At 37.7% G+C, this 12829-nt stretch overlaps 2 protein-coding genes across 4 annotated transcripts in view; one reads left to right on the top strand and one right to left on the bottom strand.

Annotated features, from left to right (window-relative positions):
• LOC112563498 (dynactin subunit 1-like) overlaps positions 1–7193 on the top strand; it is a 29687-nt gene extending 22494 nt beyond the window's left edge. For all 3 annotated transcript variants that reach the window (XM_025237417.1, XM_025237418.1, XM_025237419.1), the window contains 7 exons: positions 340–419; positions 631–702; positions 1244–1399; positions 1653–1710; positions 3698–3789; positions 3962–4057; positions 4161–7193. In XM_025237417.1, coding sequence (XP_025093202.1) covers positions 340–419; positions 631–702; positions 1244–1399; positions 1653–1710; positions 3698–3789; positions 3962–4057; positions 4161–4298 — 692 coding nt within the window. In that variant the 3' untranslated portion in view covers positions 4299–7193. The remainder of the gene's footprint in view (positions 1–339; positions 420–630; positions 703–1243; positions 1400–1652; positions 1711–3697; positions 3790–3961; positions 4058–4160) is intronic.
• A 272-nt stretch (positions 7194–7465) lies between these two features.
• On the bottom strand, positions 7466–12792 carry LOC112563501 (cell growth-regulating nucleolar protein-like). The gene is given in 9 exon segments (XM_025237425.1): positions 7466–7877; positions 8078–8259; positions 8424–8757; positions 9485–9568; positions 10070–10177; positions 11524–11614; positions 11616–11636; positions 11983–12108; positions 12668–12792. Coding segments are annotated over 8 exon segments (1080 nt in total). The 5' UTR covers position 12108; positions 12668–12792; the 3' UTR covers positions 7466–7742.
• Between the last annotated feature and the right edge of the window lie 37 nt (positions 12793–12829).

Consider the following 12829-nt stretch of genomic DNA (forward strand, 5'->3'; position numbering starts at 1 on the left):
TTCTTTCTCTCTCAGCACATGATCTGATGCTGTTGTTAGACTGGACTTGCTCATTTCTGTGTCTTGTATCTAGCTCACTGTCCAAAAATATATAATCATCCATCCTAGGTGAATGCATGTGTGCATTATTTCTTGTCAGTTTTTGTTGATCTAAACAGCAAGTAAAATGCATGTCATCAACCAAGAAACTGCAGCTTGATAGCTGTAATGCATTCTGAATAAGTTTTGTAGTTCATCTCGTGCTGAATAGTATTTTTGTTCACAAAAATAAAATTTCACTCTATTTTGTGGCAAAATTTTGTTTTGCTTCTCTTGAAATATGTTTTTTCATGCGTGCAGCTGGCCAGCCACCCAGTCCTGTCGGTAGCACAACAGGCAGCACAACCAGTTTGACAGACTCTCCCCAGTTTATTCACCAGGTATGTGTCTAAAAAACATACATTTAATGTCTTTTAAACTGCTGGTTGACTCCACTGAAATATATTGGATTATGATGGTCAGTAATCTTTCATTATAATTAGCATGTTTAGTTTTTATGTGCAGATATAAAATGAAAAAAACTCGGCTTTTTTATTTTCATGTAGTAGTGTTGCAATTATTCACTCTTTTAAGATAAATCTTGGTTTGTAGGTGGAGTCTTTGCGGGAGGCATTGCAGTTTTGCAAGAGAGAAAACATCCGCCTGAAAGCAGAGAGAATGAGGGTGAGGCATTAACTTTGAAGGAGGAGGGAGGTTGCTCTAGTTTGTATGATGTCAGTAGTGTGTTGTTAAAACTGATGCAGGCCCTATGGGGTTTTTATCAGCCTCATTTGTGGGCCAGCCTTATGTGGTAATGACTGTTAAAGGAAACTAAACTTTTTCAGAAAAAAAAAAAAAAGTATTCCTACCACTCATACTAGCACACTTGGTTCATGCACAACAGAAGTGCCCAACCTTTTCTCGCCCGAGGGCTGCATTAGACATGATATAAAATCTTGAAGGCCAGAACATGGTGGTTTTACCAGAATTATGACGTTAAAAATGAAATTATGTTGTGGATGAGCAGGCCAGATGAGGCACCTTCATGGGCCAGATGTCGCTTGCGGGCTGTAGATTGGGCACCCCTGATGTACACTCATGACTTAATAATATCATTGACACATCTATCATGAACTGTTGGTGACATATAAATTACATAAATACATTATGTTTACAGTCATCTATGAATGCGTTAAATCAGATAATTTATATTGCTTCATGGCAGAGTCAGCTATCAGACATGCCAGCCATCCATCTGCCAGTGAAACCAGTAGGCCTAGGCAGTAAAACTGGACATGTAGGCCTAAAGGAACTCCCTTCTTCTGTACCAGGCCGTCTGGAACTAGGAATGTTAGCTAGCAAAACTGGAAAGCTCCTGGCAGTCAGTATAATTTTTTTTTAATTTCCGAATTTTTTTCTGGACCATAGAGGCTTTTTCTCTTCTTGAACAAATTGATAAGAATTTTGTGGAGAACATTTAATTATATTCAGAATTATGTTTATGCATGCAAATGCTTGTTGATGGCTTGTCTTGTGCATGTGCCATCTTTGGTCACAATGGATCATGTGGATATATCCATTTTTTTTTTTTTTATTGTGATTTATTGTGGAAAGTTTTGTTTCTGTCTTAACAGGAAGCCAACAAACTTAGTGCCTGTCCCAGCATTGTTGACATTACCAAAAGGAAACCAGGTAAAGTGGCTAGTGCATTCATTTTTCTATAAATGCAGTCCTTAATTATGTTTTATTAGCTTTACTAGATGACCCATCACAACAAGCCAGAAGCCCCACTCCAACTACATGGAGAATGTATTACAGAGTCTGTTTCACCTACCCTGGCAGCATAGTCAACAAAGATGGAGGTACAGATGTAGATGTAAGAAGCCAAAGAAACAAAGCCAGGCTTGCATTCCACACCCTACGACCTATCTGGAACTCCAAGGCTTTGTCTTTACACACCAAGATCCGCATCTATAATACAAATGTAAAGTCAGTCCTTCTGTATGGATCTGAGACATGGCGTGTGACAAATGCCATCACCAACAAGATACAGACATTTGTCAACAGATGTCGGCGCTGCATCCTCAACATCAGATGGCCTGAGAAGATCTCCAATACAGACCTGTAGGTGAGAGCCAACCAAAAACCTGCCAACCAAGACATCAAGAAGTGGAAGTGGGGCTGGATTGGTCACACTTTACGAAAGCCAGCCGACAATTTAACAAGACAAGCTCTGGGCTGGAACCCACATGGGAGGCACAAGGTTGGGAGACCCAGACAGACGTGGAGTAGATCAGTCCACAGAGAGGCAGAGACAGCTCTCATGACATGGTCCCAACTGGAAAGGGATGCTCAGAACCGGGTCCGATGGTGGGGTGTGGTTGCGGCCTTATGCTTCACTAGGGGTGAATAGGAACAAGAAGAAGGAAGATGACCCATCTATTAGAAGTTTAGGGACCACAACTGTTCTTTAACTACTGCCCTGGTCAGTGGGCATTAGTACCCCTAGCCACTGTGGGATCCATTATACCCAGGAGCATTTGCCCTCAGCTAAGTAACTCTTATAAGTAGAAAGAGCTCAGACGTCATTTTGCTTCCTTCGCTAGCTATGTTACACAGATGCTTCCCTTTGTCAGCTTCTTATCCTGCCAATCTACTGCTTGACTGCCTGGCTTGTAAGCTGTTCACGTGGGCTTTGTTTTTCAACACAATGAAAGATTTTTATGCAGATTATCACTAATCTGAGTCCTCTTCTAATTTACACTTCCTTTGTATGCTGCTTCTGTTTATCATTATGTGGCTGTGAAATTTGCATAGGATAGCTGGATGAGTGGAGGGATGAGTTGCTGCAGGTAGGGTGATGGTTTGCAGGAGTCATTGTCATCAGTCATGACCAGTTTTCCTTTCTCTTGCACATTCCCAGCCCTCCACAATTGTTTCTGTTTGCGACCCCCATCAGGAACCTACCAGGTCTCCCCTGCAATAAGCCATCTCTCTCTTGGTGCCATTTTCCCAGGGGTTCTTCTACTCGGTGCCACATCTTTGCTTGTCTGGCATGTGTCTGGTCTTGTTTGTACAACTCAAATGTCCTTGGCCCTGCCTCTGCTCTTGTGAGTTCTCTTTGCCCCCGTCCTTCCCAGCCTTGTTGCCTTTGGTTGCTATGTAACCTCCTCCTGAATTTAATCTGTTTTGTCCCCTAGGCACTACCTATAAGAGTCCCATTTGGAGACTGTGGATATTGAGCATTCAGATAATGAAGAAATTTGCTTTGTTATGGACTATCGCAAACTTAAGGTTTTAAAATAAATCTTGCTGCCAGATTAATCTACTAACTTTTTTCATGTCAGCTGCAAAAAGTAATTTCCAATCCTTTCTGCCTCCTTCATCCATTCTGCCTCTCTCTCCCACTGACCAAAGCAGAAATTTGTTTGATTAAAGAGCAGCTGAAACTCTAAACTCTTAATGGTAGGGTTAAAAAAAAATTGATAAGGAAAATTTTATTTTCAGCTTTAAAATAACACATTACTGTATGACAAAAAATTATAATCAAGACCCACTTTAAATAGTAGTTTACCAATTACCAATGTTGATTCCAAATGGTCTGATGTTTATCTAATTGAGTAGTGTCTATTAATGCAACACTTGATGGCAAATATCTTCTTGCTTCTATTATGAGCAGGCACTGTCCCTATCACTGACCACAGCAGTCCAGCTCAGCAGCTCATTCAGAGAACAACACGGCTAACTGAACTGGAGAGAAAGACCACCGAGGTATTCAAAATGCACTTATCTCAAAAGTACTGCTAATATGTAGAAGCTGTAAATGCTTTTTCAGTAATTTTTATTAAATTGTTTGAGTTATTTTATGTGTACCTGCTACAATTTAGCTTTTGACTAGCATTTGTCTCTAGCTGTCTGACCTGTGATGTATCATACTATACAGCTCCAGGTACAAGTGACCACTTTATTGGCAGCCAATCGTACGGGTGGTCAGGTGCGCACTGACTTTTCCACTTTTCCTACACCTCAATTTGCCAAGGTAAGATTTCATTTTTAAAAACTAAATAAACATCAGTTTATATCTTAAGCTTTTTCTACTCCATTGTTGCTACTAAATACTTTTGATTTTTTGTTTTTAACAGATGCTCTTTGAGAAAAGTGGAGAAAGTTTAAAAGTGGGTCGTATACGCGTCCCATGTCCTGGTGGTAAAGGAGATACTATTCCAGTCAACATTCAACCTGATCAGCTGCACATGATTCATGCACGATTTTTAAGTTAAAATGAATAAATCTCATAATTTAAAAAAAATGTATAAACCTGCTTACCATTAGGATTCCAGTGTTGCTTTCAAGGGTATGTGCAATCTTTCGTAAGCTTATCAAGAACACTTTATTCTTTGGCTTTATTTAGCAGAAAGCTCACTGAAAATCTTGCCTTCCATACAGTTTTAGATGTTTCATATTGCCTTTAAAGTTATAGTTTTGGGGTTGGTTTTTTTTAATATTTAAGAAATTTTGTCAGGTTACGATTTTGCTTTCACATAAACTCCTATGGTGACATTTATTTGCTATTGTGACTGCTTCAAGCAGCATTTAAGGAAATAAAAGATGAAGCACTGAAAAGAGGTAAACTACGGTTAAAAGTTCATAGTAGGGGGAAAAAAAGATTGAAGTGCTCCCAGAACCAACCACGATGCAACATAGCAATGCTTTCATGTAGCTTACAGTCAGTCAGATTTGTTATGCTCTTTTGTTTCTTGTCCATTCTTAGGCGTAGCTGAAGCGTACTTTGTTTTTATTTGTAGTGTGAGTGTACAAAATTGTTTTATTTTGATTAGAAATGTGTATATATATATATATACTGTGCTTTATCCTACTAGACTCATCAACATAGTTTGAAAAAGCCAGCTGTGCAACGCCATTTGCCTTTCATCGCTGGCTATAGCAGACACTGATGGTTTTCTCTCAGGAGCTAGGCCCAAAGTCCTAAGCAATACCAGCTGCAGAGGTGGGAGGAAGCGTATCTTTCCCTTTCCACTCTTTTTTGGCTAACCATGTGGCTCTTGGCATACAGGCGGCTTTGATCTCTTTCAGGGGCAATGTGGAGCTGTAGGTAAGGGACTTAAACAGGTTCCACAAGATGTGTTTTTAATCCAGTGTTTTGCCTTAACACTTCACTCTGATCATTTGGGGGAAAGGAGATCATCCCTGAGACCACACACAGCAACAGTGGCCTTATAAAGATGAGCTTTTCACTGAGACCATAAAGTTTGGACTTCTTCCATCTTCTGCTCTTGTCAACCATGTACAGGAGGTCCTCGGATGATGTCAGCCCCGAAATACGATGTTTCGTGGTTACGACACATCTCCCATTTACTGTATAAAGCCTTGTTTCCACTTAAGTGGTTTTGGGTCGTAAATGTCGTAATGCCAACTTCATGTTTATTTTTATTAATGTTTATTATTCCTGTTTCATTTCATTATTAAATGTATTTTATGTGTTTTTTGATAATTACTGTGTTAGGATAGGATTTACGTACAGTATGTACGTATGTTTCCGATTTACAGCTAAAATTGGTTTATGACTCGACGTAGGAACGTAACGTCATAAAGCGAGGACCACCTGTACATGCTAATGATATCAGGTTGACAGCACTGCAGTTGTTTTATGTAACATAGAGTCTTCCTCTCATCTTTTGAAACGGCACTGAGAACTTTTTGAGCAAGCTTAAGTTAGCTGATCTCAAGGTGCACATTAGAGACTTCTCACGCTGCTTCAGATCACCTCACCGAACATCGCCTGTTTTATCGTGAAACACATCTTCTTTTCACACCAGAGCATCCTTATGAGACTGATTTTAGGAAAGCAATGTGGTCCTCCAATGCAGAGACTGCTTGATCTAGAGGCTCAAGATGCACTGGAGAAATTTGGGGAAAAAACAAGTTAAAATGGAGCCCACATTTTTGGTATGTGTGGTATTGATCATTGCCGCAAATACCGATATCCAGTCCACCTCTACCTGATCACTTTCACGAAGTACACCTCCCAGCGCTTAGAACACGACACCAGTCTGAGTTTGCCTTTCATCCACCACTGCTGGATGGTCCTTTTTTCCCCCAGATTTATACCAGAGTCTGTTGGGTGATTAAGGAGGGGGTCAGCCTTACTTTCACACTTCCTTCTCCATTGTCAAGTACACCCCATGTGATCCCTTTACTTAGACACTACCAAAGCAGCAGTACCCTGGCATTTTATATCTCCTGCGCATTCTACTCACAAGATCTTTCCTGCCCAGAGTTTTACGTTCATCTTCTTTGAGGTGGCAGTTGGAGACCTTCCTTTAGATCTTGCTGTGCTGGGTTGAGTAGGATAAAGGTACATAGTATGCATTTCTAACAGAAATAAACGTAATTCCTCTCTAGGAAAAATTTCCTTTTCACCGCAAGGTTGTCAGTGGGCCTTATACACATCATCCAATATATTTCATATAATGGTTGCCAATGATCACCACCTTCAAGGAATGTGCAAAACAGTACTGTATTGTTTATGGTTTAAAATTCATTGTTTAGAATCTAGGATTTCTTTTGTTATATCTATGAGCTGCTAAAAGTTGTTTCTTCTGCTAAACGTAAGAAAGAGACACAATCTCTTAACACTCAGATCATTTATTAATGATTCTTCAAATGTCTTAGAACATCTGTGTGCTCAGACTTTTCTGTGCATTCTTTTGTGATACTTCAAAATGGTAAATGAGCAAATAACTGCCATTGTTAATTAGCTGTGTGTTTCTGCTATATGTCCATGGAATTCTGGGTAAAATTGTTAGCACTTTTGGCTTCAAGGTTGAAAATTGGAATTAATATGTTTTTAATTAATATCAGTACCATTCTCTTGATGCTTAGAACTTTGCAGGTTGGTGTTGCTCCACAACTTTATTTTGCAAAGTATTTTAAATGTTGCCTTTCATGTTTTATAGCATACAAGCCCAAAGGAAATTGAGCACAGTATCTATAATCACTATGACCATTTAGGATTGTGCCCTGTGTACATTGTGAATTGACTGCATGATGTTAAGCTCAGTAATTGAATTCTTTATGGCTATAAATTGCACAGCTTAATTTTTTTCAATAAATATAGTTGGCCAATAATGTTGCCTCTGCATCGAAAGATAAAATGAGGAAGAGTTTGTTTTTAAAGTAATGAGGGAATGATAGTGTTCCAAGGTAAATAGTATGTTTTGCATGATCATGTGATCGATATGGCAAATTTATCTTGCATGTTTGATGTTTTCTTCTGCACAAAATATTCAATATGTCATTATCAATGAAGGGGGTCTACTCTATAGATGGTTTCAGGCAATCAAGCTAACCACAATGATTTGCACAATTAAATAAGATTTATTTAATTATAAATCTACACAAAGCAATTCAACACAACACCTCCAAATAGCTTTTAAATTTTAAATAGCTCTTTATTGCAAGTTCAACAAGATGTGCCATCAAACATGATGAAGAGCTTAAACGTCTCCATGCTGACAATTATGCGCATCACCCAAGTACTGTGGGTTGCTATGTCTCACAAAGTGAATGCACAATAATTGCAGTTAACAACAAAGCTGATATCTGAAATACCAGGGGGGTAAAATAATACAAGACTTGACAGTATGTTTTTACTATCCAAAGCATAAAAAACTCCATTTGGCCAGGTTTGATTTTCAGTAGTGCTAGGACTCCCTCAGTTTAGCCCTGTCCTTGAATACTTTGACTTGTGGTGTCTTCAAAATCTTTTTGTTGAATTTTGCTAACAGTTGCTCTTCAGGTTTGCTTCCAGCTGCCTGCGCAGCATATTCTGCCAGAACCTGGTCAAAAGTCAACATGTGTCAGTAACATTTTTATTAAGTTTAGCAATCTTTCCCTTTTTCAATCTGCATATACATGCACCTACTGCGCACAATCTCTGTTTTTACAAATCATTACAGACTGGAAGCCGTTTCATTACCTTAACGATTCTCTATGTTTACAAAGTTGATAAAATTTTGAAGTTAAAAGCAATGTTTACCTTTTTCCTTAATTTCTTTAGCGACAGTTCTCCTTTGGCCTTTAAAACAGCCACAATTGTTGAGGTCCAGTTAAACTTTTGCTTCTTTGCAGTAGCGTTTCTCCTGTCTGTCTCGTGTTCTTCACCATCTGTCTCAGCTGAATCATGAAGCCTTTCATTTGGATTGCCATCCTCTTTAGTCTCTGGAGAGATAAAACAGAAATGGCATTTTCTCAAAACCATTCATTCACTTTACTAAAATTAACTGAAGGTTACCTTTCTTCCTTCATTTATTTAATAACTGCAACATAAATTCAAAGTTCATAGAACTGTCATTTTTTTCTAAAAATATATTTTTAATGTTTACCTTTAAGTTTCTTCTTTGGCTGACAGTCAGTTTTACTGCCTTCTTCATCCTCATCCTCCTCTTCTCGTTTTCTTCTTTTGCCTTTTTTCCCAACAGTTTCTTGCTCCCCATCCTTTTTAATATGGTCTTCATTAAGCTTATCTTTTTTCTCTTTCTTTTGGGCTTTCTTTCTTCTTTCCTCTTTCCTCTCTCTTTTGTTTAATTCCTTTCCAGAGTCTAAAATTTCACTAACTTTGTCTTCCTGTTGTGTTTGATCACTGTCTAACATGTCTGGCTTAACCTCTTTGCTGACTGCTTTATCTACACCATTAGAAGACACACTACCAGCACCATTCTAAAAGAACAAAAGTACATTTGCAGGCATTGTTCACATCAACTGTTTCAGAAAACTATTCAACTATACTGAATATTTCACGTGTAAACAAACATAATAACAACAATTATAAAATCATGCAACTTATATGGCACAGAAGCTGGGTCATAAGGCCATTTGGTGCAGCAAAAATGGGGTCAATATGGATTACATGAAGTAACAAAGATAGGCAACGATGAAGTACAAAAGACAATGAAGACAGAAATAACAGACAATAAAAGCAGCCAACAAAAGGATAATGGAAAATCTAAAAGAGATAAAAGGAGACAAAAAGAGTGAGAGGGAATGGGGTAGTAGCATTAAGTGGACTATGTATAAGAGTAATGCAAGTTTAAAAGAATCATAAGTGGAAGGTATTTTCTATGCTGTACCATAGCTAAAAAATAACGGAGAGGTCCCGTTTCCTTGCTTTTGAGCACCAGAGTTCTGCACTTTCTGAACTCTGAGAGGTATCAAGAGCAAGGAATCACAGAAATCCAGCAACGATCATATGGAGGATAAAAAGCAAACAGCTGCTTGTTTGTCAAGAGTCCTGTCGGTAGTGATGATGAAGATTGACAGCACCAGATGCGGACAGATGATACAGTACATGCACACATGCACAAAATGGCAACTATACTTTTGCAACAAAACTAATTATGTATCAACCAAGTAACAAGTTCAAAATTAATGCAAATGCTTTTTTCACCTGTTCTGCCTCTGTCATAAGCAAGTCCCACACTTGGTTGATCAGTGAAGAGTTATGTACACGCAAACTGCACTTCAAAAAGTTCTGTAAATAATACATAGATGGGCTTCAGCATAAGAGAGAGAGTGTATGTGCACACACGATACATCAATGCATGTTTCATTATTTTAATGTTTCAAAAAATTTTATTTTATGATGCACTATCAAAGTGACAGCATAAAACTATTTTTTCTGTATAAATAAGCTGTTTTAAAATGCCTTAGAAGAATGACACATATCAGAAGTTGTTTTTATAAACTCATTTCAAAATACACTTTAAGCAAGCAGTTCTCAACCTTTTACTTGAGACGCCCCCTGACGAACAAAGGTACGTCCGCGCGCCCCTTAGCTAGCAATGTAAGCTAATTTCACTAATACCAGTATAACAAACTTTTACAAAATGACCACCTTCGCGCCCCCCTTGTAAGCACATCACGCCCCCGTCTTGACTCTGGATAAATTAAACTTCTACTTAGTCACCAGTCTCACATACAAATGTAATAAATTAAAAAATTAAGCTATTTTATTTGCCAGAAAATCCATCACCTCAAATTTAGCTTTTTTCCGTGGAATGTTTGGGAACTCTTCCAGGCGTTGCAACAAATTTTTCAACCCTGGATTTGCAGGAGCCTTTTGGATGGCTGCTTGAACTTTCTATCAAAAAAATAAACGAAAGATACATCACCCTTCATGTAAAGGAAGATCACAGGCACAAAAGACACATGGTGCAGTTGAATGATTCTTTAAAACCTGAACTCAATCATAACACAAGGATGAGATGGAGTTACCTTATTTTTTAAAAATGTAAACAAGTCAGAAGGGAAAAGAAAAAGACATAAAAAGTATAAAATTAGCACAAATCAATGGTTCCTACCTCAAACCATCTTAAAGTGCACTCTTCTTGCAGATTCAAAAGGAATGGGGTTAGTCTAACCAAATTTTGAAAGCCTTTACACGCAGGGAAAAAAGGACACATTTTTGTCTGATAGCCTTGTCCTGCAGGCAGTAGATTTAAATGGTCAGACATCAAGTACAAATTACTTTTGGCTGATCTAAAAAATTTAATCTCTCTGTTTTATATAGATCTGACTGCTTTATTATATGTAAACAGATCTCTCCTTCCAGAGTGGCAGCTTGTGTAGGCCTTGTAGTCCAGGGCAAGAAGTGAAATTTTACTGAGCAGAAAATCCTTGGAGATTTATAGTTCTACACCACCTGCTATCAAAATCTCCATCTATAAAGTTGGGAATAACTTAAAACCATTGATTTCAGTTTTATCATTCACATAAGCAGGATGGTCAGGATCTTTCTTGATTTCCACCACCCTCCTCACCATCAGCCATGGGGAAACTTTCTTCATGTTCATGAACTAAATTTAAGATAATATAAAAGAAGACTCACTGATGCTACTCACTTCACTGCTTTCCAGCTCATCAGTAAAATTAAGTATTCTATAAGAGTTCAAAAGTCTTCGCTGTACAGGCGGTTCTCAACTTACGATGTTGTTACATTCCTACGTCGCGTCATAAACCGATTTTCGCTGCAAGTCGGAACATACGTACATACCGTACATAAATCCTATCTTAATACCTATCCTAAAACAGTACCTATCAAAAAAAAAAAAAAACACACACATAAAATATGTTTAATAATGAAATGAAACAGGGATAATAAACAGTAATAAAAAAAACCCATAAAGTTGGCATTATGACGTTTACTATGCAAAACCACTTAAGTGGAAGCAATTTAAGGCATTATACAGTAAATGGGAGATGTGTTGTAACCACGAAACATCATAACTCGGGGCTGACGTAACCGAGGACTGCCTGTATAGTATTTGTTCTTTAAATAAAAATTTTAATCTATTACTACCAAAAAGATCAGGAAAAAATGAGAATTTTTAATAGCAATACAAGTGAAAATGAAAATAGCTTTCATGTTTTCCAATATATATCTCTCAAAGAATAAACTAATGTGGAGTACAGTTCAAACAAATGTACCTGTATCCACTGCTCCTGCTTTGCTTCTCCTTTGTTGATTTTAGGCACATAGTTTTTGCCTGAATATTTCTCCTCCTCACTGATGCACTTTATGACTTGCATAACTGTCGCCCCTGTTTCAAAAATACATTTCCACCATGTTCATTTGATGTCCACATTACCTTAAGCATCAGAACATACACAAAAACATATCCTGTTAAATGGATGTTTTATTTCTAAAACAAAATGATGCACAAATTACTACACTATTACTAACGCTAGGCACAAGGGATAATAAAAGTGGCATTATTTTTCTTGTAAATGGTCTTGTTTATTGTGATTTATAACATAAACCGTGATTGAGACGGCAGATACTTCGAAAGACTTAAAAAGATGCATGCAAAACTTGACTTTACCCTAGATATTAAAATGATTAACAATTTCGATAAAACGCTTTCGAAAACCAAACGTTGGACTCACCAGAACTCTTTTCCACAGTCAACACAGGAAAGAACTTCACATCTACGGCATTTTGTCGTATAATGCTTTTCTACCTGGTTCTTCTTCAAAGATTCTCCGCATGCATTGCAATTAAAAAACACCATGCTGCAAAAGATGTAACCGGTAACGTTACTTGAAAAGAGCTAAGATACAGTGAGACAGGCACGATATCGAATGCCTGTATATAATTATATAATTAAATTACAGATAAATGCACCTTGTAAAAGTGATGGCATATTTTGACTCGATTGCTTTCACAACTGTAGTACATTATAATTTACCTTATTAATAGTAGAAAGCATCCACACTACCAGACACGTGTAGATGATTACATGGACGTGATTACTCGCAGGAAGTAGAATTACGCTAGCGTCATATGTTCCTTTTAACCGATTTCTTCCTGTTTACGTTCCAGTTATGCATTATGTTCATTTGCGATTTACACGATCAACACTACATATACAACAATTTTATCACAGACTAAAGATTATAATTATAAACACAGTGCTGTACAGTGTTCTTAGAGAGTAGTGTATGTGCATCATAAATCAGCCTCACTACTCTTATAACATTTATGCAATATCTGAAGCGAACAAGAGTGATATGAAAAATCAGTTGAGCTTTGTATTAGACTGCTCATCTCTTTCAGTACTTTGTATAATACCTTGATTTGTATGTAGTTTTCAACTAAAATGATGTATGCTTGCGACACGCGTACAGTACGTGCATACTGGTTCAAAGGAATTTGCTTAAAATACAACAATAAACATCACTGTGTTTACAGGGTTTAATATACAGATTGAAAAGGAACGGGGAAAATAACAGG

Source organism: Pomacea canaliculata, linkage group LG5 (genome assembly GCF_003073045.1).
Source record: "Pomacea canaliculata isolate SZHN2017 linkage group LG5, ASM307304v1, whole genome shotgun sequence".
Taxonomy (NCBI): domain Eukaryota; kingdom Metazoa; phylum Mollusca; class Gastropoda; order Architaenioglossa; family Ampullariidae; genus Pomacea; species Pomacea canaliculata.